This window comes from Lepidochelys kempii, chromosome 9 (genome assembly GCF_965140285.1).
Source record: "Lepidochelys kempii isolate rLepKem1 chromosome 9, rLepKem1.hap1, whole genome shotgun sequence".
Classification (NCBI taxonomy): domain Eukaryota; kingdom Metazoa; phylum Chordata; order Testudines; family Cheloniidae; genus Lepidochelys; species Lepidochelys kempii.
Window position 1 is genome coordinate 15508540 of NC_136388.1, and position 27735 is coordinate 15536274.

Below are 27735 nucleotides of genomic sequence, written 5' to 3' on the forward strand. Positions count from 1 at the left end.
GGCTTCAGTTTCGGCCCCAGGCCCCAGCAAGTCTAACACCAGCCCTGGCGACTCCATTAAGACGGGGTGGCAACCCACTTTGGGTCCCAACCCACACTTTGAGAACTGCTGCTCTAAGCAGAGAAGAAATCATTTGTTTGACAGTTCTTTGGGCTGGGGCATCTCTCTCTGGAACCGACTAAATGGATCACTGAACTGAATTTTATTTTATATAGAAGCAGAGGCAGATTAAGGTTTCTTGGGATTGTGGGCTGGAGCAAGTGGGGAGCCCCCCACCCTTTCCGCCTACGGTCCTACCTCCATTCTGCCTCTTCTGCCTGTGGCCCTGCCCATGGCCCCACCCCATTCTGCCCCTTTCCCCCTCCGCCCAGCCCCGTTCCACACACAGTCAGCCCCATTCTGCCCCTCCACGGCGGCCCTGCAATGTTGCTCCTTTCTGCCCCTCTCCCCCCGTGGCCCCAAGACGGGAGAAGCTCTGTCCCCTACCCCCATGACCCCAGGCCGCAGCAGGGAGTGAGAGCTCCTCCAGTCCTGGGGCCGCAGGCGTAGTTTGACTGCTATATTTGGGAGGGCAAAGCGCACCGATGCACATGTGCATGCTGCAGCCGGTCCCCTTGGTTCACGGGCTCTCTCGCCCGCAGTGGTACCTGTGCTGACGGCGGTGGTGGGGACAGGACTGCTCTGGTGCTGCTGCAGTTGCCTCCCTGCTGGGGCTGCTGCTGCCCAGGGAACGTCACATGCTGGACTCCTGCTTCCTTCTGCCCATTCCTGTATCCCTTTCTCTTCCCTTCTCCTCACTCCCCCACCCCACTCACGGTTGTAGAGGGAAAAGGTGGGCGCTAGGACCCAGGAGCAGCATCCAGCTGCTGAGGTAGGACCCAGAAGTCAGTGGAAAAACTGCTCAGTCTGCTCCCTGCTAGCTGAAACATGCCAGGGGGCAGGACCCTCTCAGAAATAGGGGAGAGTGGTGCGTGACACACCCAGCTACCACCTCACCTTTGTTTGGGAGGGAAACGCCCCCCCTGCACCCTCCCAAACTACACCTATATGCTTGGGGCTGCAGCTGGGGTCAGGCGCTGGGGCTTTCCCCACCACCCGGTACTCTTGCCGACGAGCGGGGTAGGCGTGCAGGGGCGCCCATTTTTACGGGGCCACTGGGCACGGGCCCTGTCAGCCCAGTGGCTAATCTGCCACTGTACAGAAGCAGGAGTTGCTGTTTGGGAGCTTGGGAACATAACACAAGTGTGCTGAGCTTTTCTGCTGGACCCTCTCTGAACCTACCACCACAGCAAGTTATTATTATTTGTATTACAGTAGCACCTAGAAGCCCTAATCGTGGTGCAGGACTGCACTGTGCTAGGTGCTGTACAAACATCGGCCAAAAAGTGAGACTTACAATCTATGTACATCATACACATCCTGCTGGACCTGACATTCAATACTACTGATCAGCAGCAATCAGACTGAATTCAAAGCGTTTTGTGGGCAACTCTTTCTTCCCCTCCATATACCCTACCAGGAAAGTTCAATCCCGGTCATATAATAAAACGAGTCCCCCTGTTCTCCTATGGTTGTTAAGTACTGGGCACTAATGTTGCCAAATTGAAATGTGCCTGATATAAGTGTATGAGAAGCACAATGTGGCCTTAGTGAGAATGAGGCTTATTGTGAATACTAGGCGTGATTTTCATTATTACTAAAGCCACTTTACACTGACAGAGAGATAATGAGAATGATACTCAATATTTCCAATACTTTAATGTCTCCTTTCAAGCCAGTGCAATGCCTTTACTGTGGAATCTCCCACTGAAATGAACAGTTTTGAAGGCCCTATCATGTGATGTATTAAAATAAGAAAAAAATATTTTATGCTGCTCATCAAGTTATTTTCTTTTGTGTATATGTCTGTTTTTTTTCTTTCTTGGTAATATTTAATTACTCTGATCCTCCACGAGGAAAACAGAGATACAGAATGCTATCCTGGTGATTGGAATGCGGGCTAAGGCATCACATTAGTTAGTTAGATTCTCTCCTTAGCTTTCCTATTTCCACCAGCAGAGGGACTGAATCACTCCAGATGGCATTTTCACATCCATCTCCTGTTGGGAATGCTTCCAGATTTTTGAAGACGCTTGGAGGGTTTTTTCTTCATACATAGATTTGCCCCAGGGAGTAATCTCTATGCATGAGACAAACCTGTGAAGTAGTAGTGCGAGCCCTTCACTTTATCTTCGTGCACAGCTGAACTACTCCTGAGCCCACTTTCCTGTGCGTTGCACGTTTTATGCTTGTAGTGAACATTTACCCATATCAACATACTGGAAATGAAGGGGAGCTTAATGAATATGTCAATCGCAAATTATTCTGATGAGCACAATAACATTTGCCTGCAATTTACTAGCTATGCCACTTGTAACAATTTAAATATTTTCCTTTTATTTACAGTATATTTACTTAACTTAACTTAGATGCCATTATATAAAAGACTTTTGACTGCACTGACAGCACAGCTTTGGGCAGGGTAATTTTATTTAGGTGGCAGCATACAGAGGTGCATTTGAGACAATATACTGTATATTTTCTACTCTTATTAAAATAATACAGAGTGAGTGGTGGAGCAGCACAGAACTGTCAGTCTTTCCAAACTCTCACCAACACTATTTATGCTCAAACTTTTTCTTTAGAAGAGAGACGAAAAAGTTTAATACTTTTAAAATGTTAACTTTTAAATCAAACATCAAATTCACTTAAAATAGTTCTAGATAGGCTTTTATGTATCTATAAAAGATACACACACACACACACTCTGCACTTAATATTTAGGTCCTGATTCTTGCTACTTTAAAGACAGTCATTCAGATGCCATAATGATGGCATGCTATGAGAACACAGGAAAGACTCCCATTGGGAACACTAAGCCAGTCAAGAGTTACTTTTAGTGTTAAAATACTGTATAGGCAGATAACATATACATATACACAACACATACACCGTGCACCAAGAATCTTATTAACACTGCAAAATCAAGCATTTAGAAGTTAGGAAATACCACTATTAAGGGTGGCCATTTAACCTTAATTTGGCCCTCTTATTCATATACATGATACATGCTATCTTTTCCTACATGATCCCTGCCTCATATAGTGCAAGATGGATGGTGCTTACTGACTGGATGAAGGTAGTAGAGTGGATTAGGGAGTTATTTGTAGGATCTCTGAGCCCTGTGAAAAATGCTAATGTGAGATACCAGGGCAGTGCACACAAAACACTACAGAATGTTGAGGGGTTTTAGCATGCTGCCAAAAGCAAGTTGTAGTTTGCAAACTATTGATGAGAAATGGCAATGGTCAGATCTGAACAGAGTTTCAAGAGGCCAGAAAATAGCACCTTGATCGAATAGTACCTTGGTTCTTGAAAACTGGAAGAATTTTTTATAATGGAAATTCTAAAGGCAACCTTAATATTGTTGTTGTTGCCACTCCCCCACAATTATGACAAGTATATTTAATCAGCAAAAACCCATTTGGTATGGTGCTCAGAAGAGGAGAATCTGACTTAGAATCCTTATATAGAAAACATTCCTGTAAGAAAGGCTTAATTTCTTCCAAAAGGACTGAAAGATTTCTCTTTATGAAACTAGCTTTAGGATTATTATTATTTATTCAGTCTCTTAATCAGTCTCAGTGACTCCACTGCAGAGATAGTCTTAACAGTTTTGTAGAGAACCTTGTTTCCTAACAAACCATTTCACAGATAACTGAGAATAGTCAAGTGGCAAGTTGCACTGTAAAAATGTCTAATAAAAATAAATTATTTTTCTGTCTCATTACACAAAGCTATGGGGAAGGAAGAAAACACTTGGAGTCAGCTGTACTGATGGTAAGACTCTAGTGAATATTGTGCCATTACATTTTCTGTTGACATGCAAAGTAATCGAGGGTCAATTAAGTATATTGACTTGCTATTTGAAATGAAGAAAGGAAAATGAATTTTTGTTAATTAGAATTTTACGTAAATTAAATGTACCCTGAACACAAATTAGATATTCATATTTTTATCTAAATAAATATGAAACCTAGATGTAACAACAGAAAGTAGAGAATGGTAAAATCAATTGGGTTCTCTCAACCATTCACCTACCAGTTCAGGACTGTTCCATCCAGTATGTCTTTAATGAAGTTTTAAATAATCAAAGTTACAGGACTTCTTACTTCCTTTGAGAGACTATTACACAGTCTAATGGATCTATAACCATATATTTTCTCTCTATCAAAATAATTTGTAGGGTTACAAATAGGAATATTACAGCAAAGCTGTAGCAAATTTTGCTTTGGTAGCAAACAAATCAGAGATAATGAGGTTACTAGGTATATCACCCCCAAGTCTATAAATGTGCATTACTATTTCCCAAAAGAAAAGATGGCCTGTGGTACCATCGATAAGCTAGACCTAAAATCTTGTGAGAAATCTCCTAAGGCAAGACACCACTGTAAATGATAAGATACATACTTGTGTTTACAAACTGAACTGACAAACATGCAGAAACTCAATGAGATGCTTCGTTAAATTACAGTTATGGTTAGACAAGAGTATGTGAGAATGTCACCTCCTTATTCAACATATATTTAGATCATGTCTATTTATTTTACTAACAGAACTCAAACCCAATTATTAGAGAAATATATATTAATCTATATCTAAATTATCATAGATTATAGAACCTGGGTGCCTAAAGATAGGTTCCAAAGCCCATTATTAGACACCTAGATTAGTGGTCTGATTATCAGAAGTGCTGAGCACCCAGCAGCTATTCAAAAGAGTTGGCTGCTCAATAATTTTGAGCAACCTAAATAAGGATTAAGAGCCTAACTTTAGGCTACTAATTTTGAAAACCTTGGCCCAAGTTTTTATTACCGCTAGCACTACAGAGTCAATGCAGCTCTTCTGTTTTGCATACTATCAACATAATTGTCAGCTGAGTTCTAGCTGCAGAAGCTCTATCACAGGTGAAAATGCAAGATGCAGAAAGAACGAATTTTGACTGTTGACTCTCAGGCTGAGTTTGCAGCAGGTTCACTTTTTGGCTCATAAACAAAGCAAATTTGACATGGAATGTCACCGCAAGAGAATAAAGACAGAGCCCCGTGGTGTCATTTACAGACAGTCACTTTTCAGAGTATGACTATCCTTTAAATATAATGAAAAGGAACATTCCATTATCATCTTGAAATGGGAAAAGTAAATGTTTCTTTTTTATAGCATGGTTTTCAGGCACCAAAAGAAGACATAATAAGTTAAATCTTTGGATAAAATTCTAACTGGAGAAGTACATAAATAAGCAGTGCATATGGACCTGCCAGGTTGGGGAGAACAGATAAACTGGTTGGTCACATAGGTCCTGATCATACCCTCTACCTCTCTGGGCAAAGAGGACAAGAACATAGAATACCCAGGAGTGTCGGACTGAAGGAGGAAGTGCTACTTCCATGGCAGCTTTCTCCCTCTCTTTAGACCTATTGTGAGTGGAAACTCAATTTCCTGCTCCATATGAAGGAGAAGCAGGAGACAGGAGGGCTCAGAGCTGTTCGAAACTGGGTCTCCCAGATTAGTAAACTGGTCATTTTTAGTAGTTTGAATGTAATTAACTAACACAACTCCAACAGGAATGTTTATTTTACCCGATTTTAATACATTCTTTCAATCTGACAAAGAGGAACGACTACTCGACACACACATCACCTCAGGAGTGAAGCGAACATCTCCCCTTCCTGGGCATACATCCTGAAATGCCTGTTCCTGGAGAGATCTTTCATTTAATATGCAGCAATACATCATCATTAATGCTAATACTGTCTGTAAGTGGTAAAACTCACTTGGAGCTACAATTTGCCTAAGAGAATTACTCTCTCCTGCTAATATTTCCTACTGATATTTTGCTCCCCAGCCTATTCGTTACATAGATTCCTGATGCAACACACACTGGGTAGGAGGTGTGATACCCTTATTCACTGTACAGAGTACCTGATTCCACAAATGGTCCCAGTGAAGTCAGTGGGATTATTCACAGAATAAGGAAATGCTGAGCATGAGTAAGGGAGGCAGAATCTGGTCCACTGTTATTTCTAATTTGTACTCTGTCTTTGTCCCTATTAATTTGTGGGAAAACAGAGAGTAAATTGAAGCAGATGGCTCTATGCTCAGTATCCACATCAACTGTGCATGTTGTTTTGCTGTTTAATGAGAAATATCACCACTGAGGCAGTAGATTGCATGTTGCATCCTCAGCTGGCTTCCTGGTATTGAGGGGCCAAGACCTATCTGTACCAAATGTGTTTTCCAACTATGGCACTTGATTCTGCGACCCTTAAGTACTCTGAGGGCAGGTCTACACTTAAAATGCTGCACTGGGCAGCTGCACCGATGCAGCGGTGCCACTTTAGTGCTTAAGTGAAGATGCTCCTGCACTGATGGGAGAACTTCTCCCATTGGCTTAGTTAATCGGCCTCCCTGAGAGGTGGTAGTTCTGTCGACAGGAGAAGCTCTGCAATCGCCGCAGCACTGTCTACACAGGGGGTTAGGTCGGGAGAACTGTATTGCTCAGCGATGTGGAATTTTCACACCCCTGAGCGACGTAGTTATACAGATATAGATCTATAGTGTAGATCTAGGATAGGTCTACAGTGTGATCATTCCAACGGAGTTCAAGGAGACTCCATGTGGAATAAGGAACCACATAATGTAAGCAAAGGTGCCAGAAAGAGGCCCAGAATAGTCATGCGGTGAGGAACAGGGAAACTTACTTAATATCAACAATTTTCTTTGAACATTCCAGAGAAGGATATTACCCCACTTGGCTGCTGCTGACAGCAAGGCTTCTTTTAAAAACACCACCACCACCACCTTTTTTGAGTTTTAAAAGATGCAAAACTAAGATGACAAAAAATACCCTTACTTGTAAAACCAAGCAGGGCAGTTTAAAACTCCTAATACAAAATGAATGCTGAATCCTGTATCATATAGAGCCCACCACCATCTTTATAAACACGCATTTATATTAATAGTAATATCACTGTTAGAGAAGCATGTCAAATCTCAAACATTCCTCCCATTCATTATACAAGAAAAGTGATTCTCTTACAAATGCTATTGAGCACGATGCTTTCTACTCTGAGTACAGTCCCACTGAAGTTAATAGGGTAGCAAGGTTGAAATCAAAGGGAGTTAGATGCCTAAATAACATTGAGGATCTAGGCCTAAGTGTTTTGCAGATCAATCCTTTATGTTGCTTAGTTCTGTTCCAGAGAAAGGTGTTTCTGTGTAACTCACACACATACTCTTTTTCTCTACTTTGGTCATCACAAATAACTGCTTTAGCTTGAAGTTAAATGAGCAAAAAAGATGTTCCAGTTACCAGCTAGCTACACTCATCTGAAATAAATCAATTGGCAGCAATCAGAGAGATGCTGTCCCATGGACTTGTAACACGCTTTCCCAATTAAGCTGTTCAGCCCGAGTCTTAAATAGCTGCCCACAGATTGCTGCAAATTGAGTGATCTCCTGACAACTGACAGTTACTGACTGACATGTCACAGGGGAACAGTTTTTGCTTTAGTTGGTTGAACTGACTTCAAACTGTTTATTACTGTTAAAAAACCTGTTTTTATAATGTGTATGTCTGTTTTGAAGGAAATCTGAAAAGTGGATTTCTACTATAACTTTATCTATTATATGTACAGTAATCCTGAATATTACTGTAATTAGGATTTTTCTTTAAAGGTGAACAAATAGGAGCCACAATCAAGGATCAGGACCCCACTGTGGGCTCTGCAGGCTAGCTTCTCACTTTCCCGAGTGAAAGGGGAAAGGTGTAGTTAGGCTGCACCTGGAGCAGAGTTTTACTTCTCCCTTGCTTAAAAGGGAAAGTAAGCTACTCTAGGCCTTTCCCAGGCACAGATTAATTCCACTTCTATATTCGCTTAGCTGCACTGGCCAGCGTGTTGGGGGCGGGCAGGGAGAGGGGCAGGCTTTGGCCACTCCTTTCCTGCCTGTGTATGAGGGGAAGTAGCAGCCTATCTAAACAGGTAACAACAAAAACATTCCCTCTGCCAGAGATATTAAAATAAATACACAGAGTCTGGGAGGGAAAATTAGAGTCTTTGCTGTCTGCCCCAGCCACACGCAATTCAGTTTTATGAACCATGCAGACTCATGGCCTTGACTACAATGAGGTTTCTAGGGATATCTACCACAGACGCAACCCCAATGCCACTACCATTGGTGAGAAACATAGTGTGGACTGCCAGCTGGCATTTTTACCACTGTATTGTCTACTGAGACCAAAATAGCTTAGTGCCTAAAACAATTCTGAAAATTTAACCCAAGTGCTACGAGAGTTAGGACCTTAATGTTGCTCCCTTCCTTTGTGAGTCACCAGCTGTATTTCAAGACCTGTTTCTCTAAACAAGCAGCCCGGAGTAAATAAAATCCCCCAACAATTCACACAGACAATTCACAAAACAAACTCAAAAATTCTCTCTGAAATTTCTAAAGTGATATTTAACTGTGTACCCTGGAACATGGCTATGTATGGAGGCAGAGTATTTGATAGTCATTGTTATGTCATTCATCAACAACTCTCAGTAACAAGCACTTCCATGATGAAAGACCTGTCGGCTTCTGTTGCATCTCCGCACTTGATCAGATCTCAGGTTTTTTACCCCTTAAGTAACCAAATGCCATGGGTCAGAATCAGGCAACACAAAGGGCCCAGAAAGCAGTCAGATCTCCCCATTTAGGGATTTCCCAGAATGGGAGAGTCCCAGCAGGCCTACAGGTAGGATAGCCAGTTCCTACACCAAACTCTTGCAGTCCCCAGCGTAGGAGGCATGTGGAGAAGAGTGTGCTCTATTCTGACAGTCTCTGCCTGGAAGAATGTCTCTTATGGGCCGTAACCTGTTGGCATAAATCATCTATGCTGGGGCTGGTATAAAATCGGGCCCAGAATCAGAAAACTGCAACGAGCTCCTTTGTTCTATCACCCCCCACTCATCTGCATCCCATGGAATTTGGGCACAGTGAGAATGTGTGGCCATGTATTTGAAGCCCTGCAAAGTGTAGAGCTGGCTTCAATAACTATCTTTAATATAAAAAGAGTAAGATAAGCAGAAATAAGAACTGTGGTTTGTTGCATTTATTACCCTACCAATGAGCCATATGTCCATTTAATAAAGGTTACTGATCTCCCTCCTGCCTCATACATTATTCAGAGTTCTTGGAAAATGCATTGGGGACTGTACACAAGACCTGATCATTCAGTCATATATTCTTTTTGTGGATGTATTTTACAGACTGCACTTCTATCAAACCTTTTATCTGTGTTTCTCCAAAGCTTTTCTTTATAGTATTCTTCTGGAAGCAGATGCATTCACACATATTGGTTTATTGCACTTATGAGAGTGCATAAAACAGATTACTAATGTAAATGTAAATGGCACACAGAATTTGTGATGAGAATAAACTGTTTTGAAGCGTGAGAGTTTTTTTCTGAGTCATTAAGAGTGTGGATTCCATCCTCTTATTCACTGCTCTCAGCCACTCTCCATTACTGAATTCAAAGTCTAAAAATGTCAGTTTTGGAACCAGTGCCAGGAGCTTTTTCCAGTGTGTTAGTTGTGAGTACAACAGCTAAACATTTCAAAGCATGAAGAGCTTTTGATTTTATGTTTCTTATATTAATGAGAAATGAAAAGCTTAAACGTAAGACCCTACCTGTTTATATTCAGATTCTCTTCCAACCACTACCTGCACCACATAACTGATAGGATCTCCTTTCATGGGTGGGACCATTTCCCATGTGATTTCACAGGCATTTCCATCCAACTGTGTCACTCGAGGGGCTGTAATAAAATTTGTGCATATTAGACACTAATGTAAACAATGACATTGCAATAAATGATATATAGGCTTGGAATGATTAGATTTTTATTGCTAAATGTTGGCAAATGTCGATTTCACTGTACTCACACAAACTGACGAAAAAATATTTCCATCAATCATAACAGAAATTTACAGATAGGCAAAGTAAGAAAAATGCTGCTTGAGAACTCATTAATTAGAGTTTGATTTAGGGATATTTACTTTGTATATTTGACATATGATGTTGACAATTTGTGTTTTAACAGTTATAAAGCTTTAGCTTTTTGAATCTAAAGATCTATTGTCATTAAATAGGTTTCAGAGTAGCAGCCGTGTTAGTCTGTATTCGCAAAAAGAAAAGGAGGACTTGTGGCACCTTAGAGACTAACAAATTTATTTGAGCATAAGCTTTCGTGAGCTACAGCATCCGATGAAGTGAGCTGTAGCTCACGAAAGCTTATACTCAAATACATTTGTTAGTCTCTAAGGTGCCACAAGTACTCCTTTTTTTGTGTGTCATTAAATAATTATTGTCTGACCCTGCCATAATCTACTGTATCTGGGAAAATTTAAATAAATAAAAATAAAAAATGCTTAAAAGTAAACACAAAAATAAAAATCCAATTCTGCCAAGGCTAATTATATACCTTCTCTATACAAAAACCACAGAACACTTTACAGAGAGAATTGGAGGATTTCACAAGTCTGGTAGGAGAAACTGGAATGTGTTTATGTAGCTAAAATATTAAAAATACCACCTATACACTAGCTTTTTTGTAAATTTTGGACTAGATCCAGTAATCAGGCAAAACTCCCATTTACTTCAAAAATAGTTTTGCTGGAGTATGAGGTGGGGCCTTTAATCTGAATCAAAGTAAAATGAGAATTGGTTTCTGACTCTTAAGGCCAATACAAGATCTAAATGAGACAAAATATCTCTTATTCCGCCTCCCTCCTCCCAAAAAACACACACACGCACACACAATAAACTACAGAAGTGTAGTATGTGAGTGTAGCAAAAGCCTTGGAACTTAATAATTCAACTGTAACGGTATCCACTGTGCTTTTCAAGTGGAAAGCAATGAGATGACTAGTGATGGCAAGCTGACTTTCCACGGAATTCTGTAACACTAGTGAGCTACATCTGTGCTACTGGAGCCATCTCTAAGAACATAAGAGCGGCCATTCTGGGTCAGACCAATGGTCCACCTAGCCCAGTATCCTGTCTTACTATAGCGGCCAATGCCAGGTGCTTCAAAGAGAATGAAAAGAACAGGACAATTATCGAGTAAGCCATCCCTTATAATCCAGTCCCGGCTTCTGGGATCTCTGTATCATCTCTGTAGCATGGTCCACTTGTGAGGCATGAGGATGTGGGCAGCAGATACTTGTGTTGGAGCTTGATTACTACTACCTCATCAATTATTTTCCTTAGGAAGGCAAGGTTGGAGATAGAAGGGGGCTAGGTGGAAGATAAATTTGAAAGATTTTCTGCAACAGAAAATTCTGTAGTCAATGAGAGTTTTGCCATTGATCTTTGTAGAGCCAGGATTGCACCTCAGGAGTTGTTTTTTTGGGGGGTTGGATTCAACCTAGAACCAAAATCATATGGATAGGTTCAAATATAGGGATTCATATATAAACCCTGCCCCGATCCTGGAAGTTTCAGGGATTAGATTTGAGGTTTTGGTTTAGCGCATATGCTAGCAATTAGGAAAGCATGATGTATCACGAAATGCTGTCTTCCTCACAAAATGACCTTTCATCAACTAAAAGCCATCAGATCTCACTCTATGCCCACCAGTAACAGCAAGCTGGCAGGTCAACAGACCACAGGGCTCTGAATGATGGCAATATGTTCACATGTACACCTGAGCATCTGTCCCCTGATGATTTCAAAACAACTGCAGCAGCATCCAGATTATAACAACCTTGCTGTTTGTTGTAGAGGGAGCATATGGCTGAAAAGTGAAACCGTGAGGCTGGAGAGAATGACACGTGCTGCAATACACGTCAGGGAGCTGTTAGCACATGCACATGCAAGAACATGTGCACATTAAAAGTAACACATTTCCCAGCCCTGTGGAAATACAGTAATATGAGAAGCCGCCAAAGAAACCGGTGCTGCTACTGCTGCTGTACAAATTACATCAACCCTAAACTAATCCATTACCACTGAAAAGGGGCCTTGTGCATTATATTCAGATCCAACTATAAATATACATTTGCTTCTCATATCAACACCTGCCTACTTGGAGAGACTGTGAATGGAAACTTTCATCTGAGCTGGTACACCTCTCACCCTCACATACTCTCTTAGGTTTTTGTCTGCCAGTTGCAGAACAAAACTGGCAACATATACATTTCCCCTTCTTTAAATGACTATGGACATTGGAGGGAATCAAAAATGGACTGTTTTGTTGCCCAACTCGACAGGACTCATCTCTTTTCCATTCAGTTTCACTTTCCTGTTGCAGTTTCTGTGGCTACAGTGTTTGCCATATTGTGGGGTCTACCACTGCCAGTATTCTGACATTTAGTTATCTCCCTGACACTCCCCCCAACATGTGTGGGATATCATAGCTACTTCACATTCAGTTCAGAATGTGAACCATGCCAAAACTAGGACTGAATACTTAGGCAGAAAGGTACTCTTCCATTTAGATGAAAAATGGAGTTCTGATCCAACTATATTTTGGAAATGGGACAGCAGAATTGACAAGGAGTGCTCTCCACTGAACAAATATAATTTACATCTTAACTTTCTGTCACACAAGTACAGCTTCAAAACAAAACACTAGTAGATTCCAAAAAACAATGGGGAAATCCCTGTAAAGATATTACCTATCACCAGGCTATCAGTAAAGATATTAGCTGTTTGAAGATACAGTACTAAAGCATTACATTGCTCCTGTCGGAATTCCTTGCAGGTGTATAGTAGTTTGTTTCCATGTCCACTAATTTAAATTGGGTGGTTGCAGTATTTTCCCTCTAAATTCCATTATGATGGTGCTACATCACCACTAAAGACATTTACCTCAAATATACTGGAGCAGATTGACTACACATGGTAAAGAGCAAAGCAGCAGATTCACATGGTTATGATGTAGCCAGGGTGGCACACAGAATGAACCTCCCTCTTGAACAGTCCCTTGCAAATCTCCTTCCTTTGGCAAGAATCAATATGGGAGGACTTAGGATTCTTAAATCCCTCACAATTGCATTTTCCAACCTAATTCATGGCTGACCTTGCACTCTCTTTCTGTTGACCTCACCCCTATAAAACTTCTGAAAAAGAATAACTTCTTCTGCATGTTGGATGTGTCCCCACCACTGCAGCCATCTTGTTTTCATACAGTGCAAGATTGCAACTTGCCAGGAATGTCTCTCTCCTCATTTGTGAAAAAATCAAACCAATGGATATTTAAAAAAACACCGTAACTTTTGACACTGGAAACTGCTTAGTTTCCTTGCCTCAGCTGTTTTTAACAGCCAAGTTTCTGCTCCATATAACAGGGCTGTAATCACTATTGTGCTGCACATTCATATCATAGTTGTCATAGACATCCTGCCATCCAAATAGAGGCCTTTTAAGATGCTGAATGCCACTGACACAAGACAGATCCGATATGTGACTTCTTTGGTTATAGAATCTCTTGCTGTCAACCAACTACCCAGATACATAAAACTATTCACTCATTCAATGTCATTTACATGGCAGCATTGGCATAACATTAGTTTTACAGGAGGCATGCATAGCATTGGTTTTATCACCACTGATCTTAAGTCCCATTGAATCTGAAGTTTTCCACAGCTTTTCCAGCATTAAATGTAGTGGGTCAGTAATCTCTCCAAGTAAGAAAGTATCACCTGCAGACTCAAGATCCTAGAAAGATGAATCTTCAAATTTCACACCTCTTAACTTTTTCCTCAGTCAGCTTCATCAACAGTCTGTTAGAATATTATATAATGTAGGTAAGAAAACACATTCCTGGTGTAAACCTGATTCTACTAAAAACAGTCTGTAATACAACCACAGACACTCACACAGCTAAATGTACAGCGGTCCAGTTCCTCCACTAGGCACTCCATACTGGCATAGCAGTATCCATACTGCTGACTGATGCACTGAGTCAAAAGCAGTTGCAAAGTCTATGAACACAACATTAACTTTCTTCTGTCACTCTAGTCATTCTTCAGTAACATTTCCCAGAGCATATATGGCCTGTAGATCCACCTGTGTGGAAACCACACTGGTTGTCTCTAATTTTTGGGTTGAAACAATATTTCAGTTGTTTCAGAAGTATGATCGTAAACACCTCCCCTGGGAGTGACAGCAGCATTATTCCATTATAATTGGAGCAAGCTAATTGCTCTTTTCTTTTTTTAAAAATGGGATGATACAGCCCCTTTTCCAATCTTCTGGAATGTGAACAGTTTCCCAATCTTTTAAGACAGCTCTGAGTAGCCAGTGAACTAAATCCGGGTCTCCACTATTTAGCAATTTTGATGAAATAAAGACTATATGCTTCATCATTTTGTAACTATTTGATGGCAAGAATCACTTTCTCTAATGTCACCAGCCTGTTTTCTGATGGGTTCATTTTGGGATTAAGTTATAGTAGGAGTTGCATCATGGTGGAAATCTATTAATTAATTCACAAAAATACTCACGCCAATGCTTAAGTTGTGCATCAATATCCTGGCAGTATTTTCCATTTTTGTCCTTAAATAGTGGAAGTCATGAGAATGGACATTCAATTACAACCTTCAAGCTCTCAAATACTGTCTCTAGCTTCGACACGTGGAAGAAAAGGACATAAAATGTTGGCAGTTTCATATATGTTTGATCTATTTCAGCAGTTTCATCTGCTACTCACAATGGAACCAAGCTTCATCTAAATCTTCTACTAGAGGCAGAGTCATTGGACCATATGATGGATCTTCCATAAACCAGAGATGAGGAAAGATCCCGATATAAAGATGGTATATGCACTTCTGCAACAATGTCAGTATCTGAGGAATGGATTGTGGAATGTTCAAGCATTCAGAGCCCCATTAGAAGAGTGATTTTCCTGGATGAAGAATTGGAAAGACTGAATGCTGACATACGTGGTGTGCAGGAGATACGGTGGAATTTAAACAACGAGAGCACAGCTATGACTTATAGAGGTCAGACTTTTTGATTGTTGAATGTCTGTGATACATCTGATGGGCACACTTGCGTTGTTCTAGTTTTGTTCCTGAGGGTGTAATCTGCACTACTGGCTTTGCAGATTTATTCTTCATGCCGGATAACGGCTATTTTCAGTTTGAAGGTAGGATGTCTAGTAGTTATTAGTGTACATGCTCCACATGATACAAGGCATGATGCTGAAAAAGATTCTTTTATGCCATGTTAGATGACATTGTATCTAGTACATCACCCCGCCTTCATATTGTCATCTTAGTAGATATGAACGTGAGAATTGGCTACAATGGAACTGGATCTGAATTAGCACTGGAACCACACGACCTACCAGAAGACAGATCAGATAATGGTGTGCGTCTATTAGAATTTGCTTCTTCACATGGACTATATTTAATGGCTACTTAGTTTCAGCACAAGAATTCCCGTAAGTATACATTTTGAAATCCATTGGGCAACAATACAACCTTGTATCCCCATTCTAGTTTGGAAACGCTTGACTAAATTCATGTAGGATGTACATGTATTTAGGAGTGCTGATCTTGCTCCGGAATTTGATTGACTCCAAATAGCAACAATGATGTTCCATTTAATAAAGTTCCAGAGACAGGTATCTACTACATTGAAATACTTCAGTGTTGATAAGCTTTATTATGAAGCAATTGCTAATAGTTACATGGTAGAAATTTCCAATAAATATTCTATATTGGATGACCAACTGTCTACCACGGAGGAAGAGTGAACTTTATTTCAAGTTTCTATCGCAGAGATTGCTGGAAAACAACTAATGAGAATGAAGGAGCAACACTGCAATACAGATGATACTATCAAATTATGGGAGAGTAAAAAAGGTGTACTGTAGAATGGATACACTGGACGGTCAAAGTCGAATCAGCAAAGAGAGGAGGAAATGGGCTACAGAGAAAAAGAAATGTCTTGATTAAGACATCAAGACAGCCTGTACGAATTATCGTGAACAGGGTAAAACACACTAAATGGTCAGTATGTCATTTGAATTCAACTCAGTTCATCTAATGTAAAATTATATGTGGCTCCTGTATTTTCTTGGTAATGCAACTTCCTTGAAAGGTGCTGTAAAGTGTGATCATTTTATACAGTGCAAAAGGGTTTGAATTATTGAATTTAGTTTGAATGCACTCTGCTTATTTCCTATGGAAAACAAACTTAAATGAGGCTATGCAGATGGGGATAATCTCCCTTCTTGTGCATACAAAATGTGAATGGGAGTTTTATACATTAAAGGAAAACTAAACTCTGGAGTGTTAAATGCATTTTCACAGTTGAACAGCAACATGTAATTCCATTAGTTTTCAAGTCCCATACGCATACCTACATATACATCCTATCAGTTATGCCCCTCATTAAAATATTTTGCGGTAATGGTCCCACATCCTGTAACAATACTTTTGTTAGTAACAGTATTTTAGACTATCTCTGTAAAGTAATTAACCTCGTCAGGTTTATATGGGATTTTCTTTGGTGAGAATTTAGTTTCCTATCATAAGTTATTGGAAAGTTATTTAACTAGTCAACCACCATGCCTTCCCTCTTCCCCTCGCCCCCACAGAGCATGCATCAGATCCCATCATTAATCCATACCTTTGATGGCAGGTGGGACAGATTTGGTTGTGCAGAAGGTACATATTTCTGAGAACGGCCCTTCCCCAGCATCATTTACTGCCTGTATTCTAAATGTGTAGCAAGTAGATTCCGTCAGCCTTTGTACCTTGTAGGTGTGACTTGGTCCCCTGTATATCGGAATAAACCTAGAAACCAGCAAATAGAGAATGAAATCAATTGCACTTGGGGTGGCAACAGCTTTTCTGAATGTTATATGCATATAGGCTTTTTATACCCAACCATCCATACTCTGAAGAAGTGTAGATCATATCATGGAAATTACCAAATACAATTACGAAGATTAGTACGTATACAAGCATATATAATAAATCTAATATTAGATATTAGGAAAACCAACAGTTTAATGTATCTTCTGCAAATAATCCTTCATATTTCAAAATAATTATATTTGGAAAACATCTATCTATATGTTGCCTACTAGCGACTTAATCAAAATGGATTAAATTACTTTACCATACGCCTTCATTACAATATAGTACAGGGATCAGCAACCTTTGGCACGCACACGGCCCATCAGGGAAATCCGTTGGTGGGCCGGGCCGGTTTGTTTACCTGCAGCGTCCGCAGGTTCGGCCAATCGCAGCTCCCACTTGCCGCGGTTCGCCGTTCCAGGCCAATGGGGGCTGCGGGAAGTGGTGTGGGCTGACGGATGTGCTTGCTGCTGCTTCCCGCAGCCCTCATTGGCCTGGAACGGTGAACCGTGGCCAGTAGGAGCTGCGATCAGCTGAACCTGCGGATGCTGCAGGTAAAGAAAGTGGCCTGGCTGGCCAGCGGATTTCCCTGATGGGCCGCGTGCGTGCCAAAGGTTGCTGATCCCTGAAAAAGTAGAACCTCAGAGTTAAGAACACCAGAGTTATTAATTGACCACATCTGGAACAAGAGGTACACAATCAGGCATCAGCAGAGACCAAAAAACTCCCCCAAAACCCCAACAACAACAAAAAAAGCAAATACGGACAAGTACTGTGTTAAACGTAAACAACTAAAAAAAAAAAATAAAAGGAAAGCAGCATTTTTTTCCCTCATAGTAAAGTTTCAAAGCTGTATTAAGTCAATGTTTAGTTATAAACTTTTGAAAGGACCACCATAACATTTTATTCAGAGTTACGAACATTTCAGAGTTATGAACAACCTCCATTCCTGAGGGGTTTGTAACTCTGTACACTGATATAGTGCTGGTAATTTACAGCACTTCACAAACACAGGGCCCAATCCTGCAAACCCTGGCTCACTTGACTAGTCCTTACTCATACAAGTAGCCCTGCCCCCCAGGCTAGGTCCTGCTCTCATTTACATCAGTTTAAACCCAGAGTAACTCCATTTAAATCAACATGCCAGGATTTGCAGAATTGATCACAGATCAGACAGATTTCTCTGTCCTGAAAGGTTTACAAATTGAAATAAAACAAGACAAACATCCAAGGCAACAGCTCAAAAGAGAGCATGTCACAAGATGATCAATATCAGGAAGGTGGGGGCAAGCTTGAAGAGGTAGGTTTTAAAGAGTGATTTGTGGGAATGATAGAGACTGTCTAGTGAATGAGATCAGGAAGACTGTTTCAGATGTAGAGAGCAGTTCTTGGGGGAAGACAAGAATTGTAAAAGGAGATAGTACTTAGGCACTGACTTCCAAAACACTGGTTCTGGCTGGGCCAAACACAAAGAAAGAAAACTTACTTGTATAATACAATACCATACATAAAGTACAAGTTGCTAGCCAGAGAGAACCTGGATTCCAATTTACATGGCTGTTTCCACTAGAGAACATGTCAATAATAGTCATACATCAGACAGTGATTTCTAGTTTTTTATGCATTCTGTAAGGGTCTGTCCCTATAAAGGACTGAGCAGAATTGGAACTGAAGTTACACAGGACAGCACAGGACACGCTCAGCCTCTTGCAGCAAATGATCCTTAATTCTCAGTTGGAGAACACAGCTGGTTACTTTTTGAATGGACCCTGAATTTATGGGACTATAAAATTTATGACTGTCAATCATGTGGTCTTCTGATGGTTTAACACATGCATTCAAATATTCTAACTATTTTAGATGATTTGGAACCACTGGGAAAAAGACAAAATGATTCCTTTTGACTTCTCCTACCCCAAATCTAGAGTTCTATTCTGAATAATAAATCCTGGCCCTTTAGGCTTTTTACAAGCTTTAAAGAATAATCAGGTCAGGGATTTCACAACAAAAGGGCTTGTGCCATTAGCTCTCAGGGGACAGAAACCAATTCACGCTAAATTATGGTACAAATCCATAGAAGTACAAAGCACAAACAGAGGTCAAGAATCATCTGCAATAAAAAGAAATGTTCAGGGAGTTCAAAATTGCTGAATTGTACTTTGAGGTCTAATTAGGTTTCATACTCCCATAAAGCTTTAATGACCCCTCACTTTGATTGTAAATTCTAGATCCATCCTCACAAGTTATGAAGAGTTTAGGAGAGATCAGACTAAGTACTTTTCCTTCAGCCACTTTCTGATTTGATATGAAATTTCTGAAGAAGAATTGTACTTCTATTCAACTTTAGACACTGATGTTTTCAGGTCACATTGTCTTTGCTATCCCACACTTCTGACAGTAACGTAAGCATCAACAGGAAGTTTCAAATGGCCAGGAAAGAGCCCGTCATCACAGGGTAAGTCTTTTTAGAAGTAGTTTTATATTAAATGCTCAAAATGGATACAGTGTAACAGGCTGCAAATTTAGGCCTAGTCTGTGTGTGTGTACACACAAGCAGCATTCCCCTCACCCTGCACATCCCAACCTAAAGACTAGCTCAAAAGTAGTTCCAGCACTCAGGGAAGTGAGAGGATTCTTCATTCCTGCCAATCCAGGGTATGTGGATGGCAAGATGGAGGCAGAGTCCCAGCCTGCTGCTGCCTTTGCAGTGATGAGTAGAACTAGCTGGGTGTCCGAAGGGACGCAGATTGAGCCAACTAAAGGGATGATGTAGAATGTACTCTCCTCCAGGCTGGGGAGTTGTGGGTAGGTGTTGTGCTTACTGGAGCACAATGCTTTCTGGAGATGCCCAGCCACAGGGTGGCCTTGCATCACCCCCAAGGCAAGCTAGATTGTGTAATTTACAATCTGATCTTTCAAATAAAGCCAAGGAATCCAAAAGTGAAGGTTTTGTAGTGGCATTAAGAAGGGATCCAGTAAAGCACTTGTGTTTGTGCTTAAATTTAAGTCAGCGGGACTACTCTTTTTGACGGGGGAATTCTCTGTTTTCCTGAGGACTAGCTTACACATGCTACACTCTGATCCCTCCCTCCCTCCCTCCCAGGAGGTGAGAGGCCCTCAGCATTTGCATGCACAATTTTTGTTTGTTAAAAGAGAAGATATTGCAAATATCCATGCAAAGCTGTATTTGCACTAGTTTTTGTGGCACAAGTCAAGTCCTCCCGCAGTTTACAAGTGTTTCAGTCAGCCATCCAGAGAGCAAAACGAATACCATGTGACTTAGGTCACCTAACACAGATAGTGAATGCACAGAGCAATGGGCACAGTGAATATGCTTAATTTTGTTTGCATCCAACATATGAAGAGTGGTCTTTCAACCAGTTATGCACCCATCTTATAGTAATTTCATCTATACCATATTTGTTTATGAAAATGATATGTAGAACTCTGCCAAAAGCCTTATTAAAGTCCTGAAGTATCCAGTCAGTTCCTTATCAGCTATGCTAGTTATCCTGTTTAAGAAGGAAATTAGATTGGTTTGGCATGACTTGCTCTTGACAAATCCATGTTGGCTATTAATTATCACCTCATTATTCTCAAGGTTTGAAGAAACTGATTGTTTAAAAATTTAGGCAAAACTCAGGAAAACTTACTGAGATTATTAACCTGCAATTTTCCACAGAGGACTATGGGAATGCTGCTGGTTAAGTTTTGAGTTGGAATTTCCGGATTTGCTCCATAAATTTCTGTTCTCAGTTTCCTAGACTGATTCTTATTCAGCCCGCTCTGACATTTGGAAATAGGCATAATTATTCCAATTACTCTCTCTCTCACCCTCCCCCCCCCTTTTTTTTTCATCACAAGGAACATCTGTCAATGAAAGTAAAATGCTTTCCAGGAAGAACCTGCATCCTCACTGCAATACACAACACTGTAATGTTAGCTGATTTAAACCTTTAAAATGTTGCCATCCTTTCTCAGATGACAGAGGAAAACAGGCTGCTTTATTAAGTCAATCAGATTCAATTAGAGTTAGAGTCTGCAATAGCAATAATGGATCTTAATTCTGTCGGAAGATGCATATTGTGATTTAAGAAATGAAAACATTTCATCTTGATTACAAACATTTAAACTTCAAAACACAGCTGACTTTTTGATAATCATGTAGAATTCTATTAGAGCCTGCAGTAGGCACTTTGTATTCCTTGAGAAGTGATCTTCATTACATTTAAAAGCAGTGTGTTTTCCATTTGGCACTGAGGCTTTTAATATCTGAGAGACATGTTCTGCAGTCCCTACTCAAGCAGAACTCCTAGGGGAATGCCTATGGGAGTATTCCCTGGATAATGATTGCACTGGATTGCACATATTTGGAATCATACTACATCATGCATTGTAAGCTATTCTATGCATTTACAAAGTACACACTTCTGTCAGACACCACTGATTGTATGTTCCTGTGTTGTATAGCCAGTTAATGATTATTAAAGATAAGATTAACTTATTTTCATTCTGACTGTTGCTAGTGAACCCTTTTAAAATCTATAGCTAGTTTAAAATAATGTTAAGCTCCTTGAGCTCTATATAAGCTCCCAGCTTGTCCTCCTTGGTGAACTTCACATTGCCCCTGTCCCCTTTACTCCTGACATTCCAACCCTTGTTGTATGCTCATTTCTCTGCTTCTTGCACAATCCCTTCCATGCCTTTTTCCACACAGCCCCCGGTGCATGAGACAACAGTCCTGCACCCATCTCCCAGGCCCCCATCTTGTCTGCATTTGAGACTCTCTTAAAGACTGCCTAGCGAGAATGGGTGTGATTTAGACATAAAAAAGTCTTCTCTGTTCTTCCCCTTCTTCTAACCTCTACCCATTTATCTGCCTGTCCTTGGACAGAGAGCAGCTCTGAGCAGTGAATCTTCCTTCATGGATGATTCCAGGGTACATTATGAGCACCAACATAAACCGATCATCATCATCAGCAGGCGCCGACAAATACCCCGGCTTTTCCTTTTGTATGAACATTTCTCATTTAAACAAAAGCAATTAAAATGCAAATTGGCTTCTGAAAACATACTTAATAAAGAAAACATATCTAAAAAATTTATGCTATCTGATGACTTTGTCATGAGAGATGGGAAACACATACAAGCACTGGATGCACAATTCCAGAGACTGAGTTTCCCCTGCATGACTACATGCACTTGCCCAGGAGAACTATAAGTTTGTTTTCACTGGTTCCCCCAAGTCCCACCCAAATCTGCTTGCTCAGGCCAGGATAAAGGTAGAGAGAAATCTCAGCCAAGGTGGGCTCACTATCTTATTGGACAAATTGGATTGCTTGATAGATCAACAAAATTAGCAGTTGAAGGGAATGTAAGGATGTTAATGAAGCATGTTTCTCTGAAAACCTTTAACTCAGATTGGTGTAGTTATGAACATTGCCCCATATGGGTTATAAATTGGCTGAAAGAATGTAAATGCTGTAACCCACCCTTGAAAAATAAACACAGGTTTAAATTACAGAGGAAAAAATGGCTCAAAAAATCTGGGTGGACCATCTATGTGAACCCAAAAATTAGTCTGTGAGGTTTGAGAAACCTCTGGTTCCATGAGGCTTATTCCCCCCTCAGCCTGAGACTTTGAAGTCTGCAAGCTGTGAAGCTTAAAGTCAGGCTTTGCTCTGTGATGTGTGTGTGGGGATGGTGGTCAACTTTGCTGCCATTTTGTTCAATGGTTCAGTAAAAGATCCCAACAGCATTGTGTTTACCGTCGGAAGATCACACCATGCAAGAGTGAACCATTAGTATTAAGACTACATTTTAACTTGAGGTAGTACTCCCTCCCACTCAATAAGTGCCAAAACCTGAAAACAAAAGTGACTTTGTCTAGTGAAGGAGACATCCCCCAGAAATTCCCCCCATCTTCTTACTTTATCAGCTTGAATGATTCTCCCTGACATTCTGTCAAACACAGAAGTCATTTATTTATTTACATAGATGAAAAGAGAGAACAGGGTGTCCTAGAAAAATTGTTCGGGAGAGATCATTGCTCTGATTTTCTCATCAATACTCTTTTCTCCTCAATAAAGATCTTTCTGGGAAATGGTAGGTATGTCACAGCTATTTTATTACCCCCACTTCAAGCCCTTCCAATCAAACAGAGGATTATGAATGTTCATTCACAAGTCCTCAACACAGTTTAATCAGCTGGTTCTCTTTGGGTTTTGCTTAGATTTTGGAAACACATTTGAATGTCCCAACAACTTCATTTAAAAGAAAAATCCAATGCACAGCACTAAATAAGAGAGCAATCTCGAGCAAAGTACAATGGCATAAATAGAAGCCTGATGCTTTACTGTCTTGCTGAAAAATATGGTGCTCTGCAATATCAATGGGCTGAAGAGAAATTTAACCTGGCAACCTGAGGCTTTTTTCTCCACAAAAACAGCAACTGCCTAATGTAAAACCAAGGTTCATGCATTTCATGAATCAACAGCGGTTAATGGCTTAATAAAGCAGGATTATCACAACAGTAAAAATGTCCCTGTTTTCTGCACAATTACCACCCCCGCCTTCCACTTAGTTTTTTTTTTATAGATAGCTCCTCTACTCTGTTTACAGAGCACATCAAACCCTCATCTGTTTTTGTGATTTTCTTTTCCCACCAGCAGTTCCACACACTGTGAGGCAGCACCTAGGAAGCTGCAAAATAGGAACACAGTTCACCGGAGGAGTAAGAGAACATCAAGTTCTTTGCAGGGCTTGAATTGGAAAAACAGAAGCCAGATTCTCAGCTGATCAAAATGGGTGCTGCTCCACTGAAGTCAATGGTGCTACATCCAGTCACATGAGCTTAGGACCTGACCCCAAAGTGCTGATAGACCCTCACCTCTAGGCTTCCGTCAGCATGAAGTCATTCCTCACGCACAACTCTGCATCATGACGGACATTCAAATCCTGCCTATTTCCAGCCACAGTTGGTCTGGAGGTTTAGCCCCTTCCAGTCTTCAACTGAACATCTCTCCCATTGATGTGAGAAAGTGTCATTTTGTCTCTCCTGAGACCATGGGGGCTGATGCACCAGAAATATGAGGGCAAGTGTTATTTTAAACACCTTCCTAGTGAGGGTTTCAGAAAGGTAGGGCAGATTTAAATTTGCAGCCTGCGGAGCCCCATGAGCTGGGAACAGCTGGGAAATGTGTTGCATCTATATATCCCCTGGCACCCTAGTCATAGCCCTCCAGTATGACCCATAATTAATCAGTACCTAGACAGACAGAATTCATCTATACATGATGTGTATATGGGCATGCACACATATCATCCTAAGCATTGAGTTGACCAACTTGTCTGGAAAATGCCAGAGATTTAAGAGCAGAAGTGAACACAGTATTTAAATATGGTTTTGTTTTGGCTGTTTTGTCAAAGTTTACTGTCTGAGTGGTACCAAATTTTTTAAAACCTAGAGAAATCACTGAAGTCAACAGCAGATTAACTGTAAATACATTTTTTGAACTTAATTTGTGCTGGTTTCATCAGCGTTATATACTGTTATTGGAGAAAATAGTTCGTATCTGATCCCAATGAGTTTAGCACTACTCCTAATTCTGTTAGCACTGGCCCAGCAATTCCGTAACCTAAACAAATGTTTTCTTCCAAGTAACCTAAATGAAAGAGCTAGTGCACAGTATTCCAGTTTAAAAGTGTGCTCGAAAACAAAGCCCCTCACTCGTTTTTCTAAATAGCATTTTTTTAAACGGATCCATATAAACAAGTAATGTCTCCTATTAAAATAGGCAGATATTTACAACCATACCATTCTACCCAGCTAATATAATCAAGTGCTTCTTCCTTCAGTATACAAAGACAAAGATCAATCAAAAGAGAAAGAAAGATAAAAAGAGAAATAGGAAAAAATATTTCCTTTCTTCTGCTTAGTCATTGACTGTACTTTACAAATCAAGTGATTTGCAGGAGATCCATGTTGATAGGCTCTGCAGAGTAAACCCATGTTGTCAAAAGATTCGGATCTAACCTGCATTCTGTGGGTCAGCCTTTCATATGCAGCAGCATCTGACAATATTGTAACCCATACTTATGGCTATGTGCCACTTTTCTAATGACTTGGAGGCACTGGGTGGAAGACAGCTATAGCACAGTGTATGCATGTAAACTAGAAGAGCTTGCATTAGGAGGCCTCTGCATCCCAGGGAAGAATTTACCCTGTGGAGTGACAGCCAGCCGTACCAACATCCTCCCATGCAGTTTACAACGTTTGGGAGAGCTCTGATTTATGTTTGGTGCTTTATAAGAGTCCTGTAGGCATAGATGAACTGAGTTAAGGCATCTTCCAACTGCCTCAGCTACACTGCTCTGCCAGATAGTGCTTTTATGGGCTGCCTGACAGAGGGAAGGTTCCAATTGTTTTCTTACACTGCCCCTTAGTGCTGAGGCCCTGCATAATCATTTACGCTCTTGGAAATCGCCATAGGGAGTGGGTGGGTTTGCATACAGCCCACCTTCTCTGCTCACACTGCGACTGGAACTGGAAATTCCCTATTCTCAGAATTAGCTAACATTTATTTTATTTTCTATTTCCCTGTTTCAGAACCATTAGATTAAAAAGACTTAGAGACAGTGAGGCTCTCTATTTCATGTACTGTTAGCCAGTCTACTTTAATGACAAACAGAGTCCTATCCTACATCCTCTATGCAAGCAAACCTCCCACTGAAGTCAAGTGGGAGCTTTGTGTAAGTAAGAAGTAGGGAGAGAATGGAGACCAGGTCTCTCTGCATGCTAGTGATGGATTAAATGCTGATTCCAACTTTCTGGTAAAGAGTAGCATTACAGGTATGAAGAGAAACAAAATAATATTTAAGCATAGATTCATAGATTTCCAAGGCCAGAAGGAACCACTGTGATCACCTAGTCTGACTTCCTATATAATGTAGGCCATAGAACTTCCCGAAAACAATTCCTTTTGAACTACAGCCTACCTTCAAAAAAATTCCAGTCTTGATTTTTAAAATTGTCAGTGATGGAGAATCCACCACAACCTATGGTAAATTACTCCAATGGTTAATTACCCTCACTGTTAAAATTTGATGCTTTATTTCCAATCTGAATTTGTCTAGCACTTCAACTTCCAGTCACTGGAACCTGTTATATCTTTATCTGCTAGACTGAAAAGCCCATTATCAAATATTTGTTCCACATGTAGGTACTTACAGACTGTGATCAAGTCACTCCTTAACCTTCCCTTTGTTAAGCTAACCTACTTATCCTACTCAAGAGTGACCTACTTGAGTCTTTCAGAGTAGCAGCCGTGTTAGTCTGTATTCGCAAAAAGAAAAGGAGGACTTGTGGCACCTTAGAGACTAACCAATTTATTAGAGCATAAGCTTTCGTGAGCTACAGCTCACTTCCTCAGATGCATATCGTGGAAACTGCAGCAGGCTTTATATATACACAGAGAATATGAAACAATACCTATTCCCACCCCACTGTCCTGCTGGTAATAGCTTATCTAAAGTGATTTCCAGCACAAATCCAGGTTTTCTCACCCTCCACCCCCCCACACAAATTCCTGCTGGTGATAGCCCATCCAAAGTGACAACTCTTTACACAATGTGCATGACAATCAAGCTGGGCTATTTCCTGCATAAATCCAGGTTCTCACATCCCCCCCACCCCCATACACACACAAACTCACTCTCCTGCTGGTAATAGCTCATCCAAACTGACCACTCTTCAAGTTAAAATCCAAGTTAAACCAGAACATCTGGGGGGGGGGGTAGGAAAAAACAAGAGGAAACAGGCTACCTTGCATAATGACTTAGCCACTCCAAGTCTCTATTTAAGCCTAAATTAATAGTATCCAATTTGCAAATGAATTCCAATTCAGCAGTTTCTCGCTGGAGTCTGGATTTGAAGTTTTTTTGTTTTAAGATAGCGACCTTCATGTCTGTGATCGCGTGACCAGAGAGATTGAAGTGTTCTCCGACTGGTTTATGAATGTTACAATTCTTGACATCTGATTTGTGTCCATTTATTCTTTTACGTAGAGACTGTCCAGTTTGACCAATGTACATGGCAGAGGGGCATTGCTGGCACATGATGGCATATATCACATTGGTGGATGTGCAGGTGAATGAGCCTCTGATAGTGTGGCTGATGTTATTAGGCCCTGTGATGGTGTCCCCTGAATAGATATGTGGGCACAGTTGGCAACGGGCTTTGTTGCAAGGATAAGTTCCTGGGTTAGTGGTTCTGTTGTGTGGTATGTGGTTGTTGGTGAGTATTTGCTTCAGGTTGCGGGGCTGTGTGTAGGCAAGGACTGGCCTGTCTCCCAAGATTTGTGAGAGTGTTGGGTCATCCTTTAGGATAGGTTGTAGATCCTTAATAATGCGTTGGAGGGGTTTTAGTTGGGGGCTGAAGGTGACGGCTAGTGGCGTTCTGTTATTTTCTTTGTTAGGCCTGTCCTGTAGTAGGTAACTTCTGGGAACTCTTCTGGCTCTATCAATCTGTTTCTTTACTTCTGCAGGTGGGTATTGTAGTTGTAAGAAAGCTTGACAGAGATCTTGTAGGTGTTCGTCTCTGTCTGAGGGGTTGGAGCAAATGCGGTTGTATCGCAGAGCTTGGCTGTAGACGATGGATCGTGTGGTGTGGTCAGGGTGAAAGCTGGAGGCATGCAGGTAGGAATAGCGGTCAGTAGGTTTCCGGTATAGGGTGGTGTTTATGTGACCATTGTTTATTAGCACTGTAGTGTCCAGGAAGTG

The 27735-nt window shown here is 40.8% G+C and overlaps 1 protein-coding gene across 2 annotated transcripts in view; it reads right to left on the reverse strand.

The window, feature by feature from the left end:
* Positions 1-27735, reverse strand: part of FNDC3B (fibronectin type III domain containing 3B) — a 357908-nt gene that overhangs the window by 12508 nt on the left and 317665 nt on the right. For both annotated transcript variants that reach the window (XM_073359375.2, XM_073359376.2), the window contains 2 exons: positions 16724-16890; positions 9769-9896 (listed from right to left, as the gene is read on the reverse strand). In XM_073359375.2, coding sequence (XP_073215476.2) covers positions 9769-9896; positions 16724-16890 — 295 coding nt within the window. The remainder of the gene's footprint in view (positions 1-9768; positions 9897-16723; positions 16891-27735) is intronic.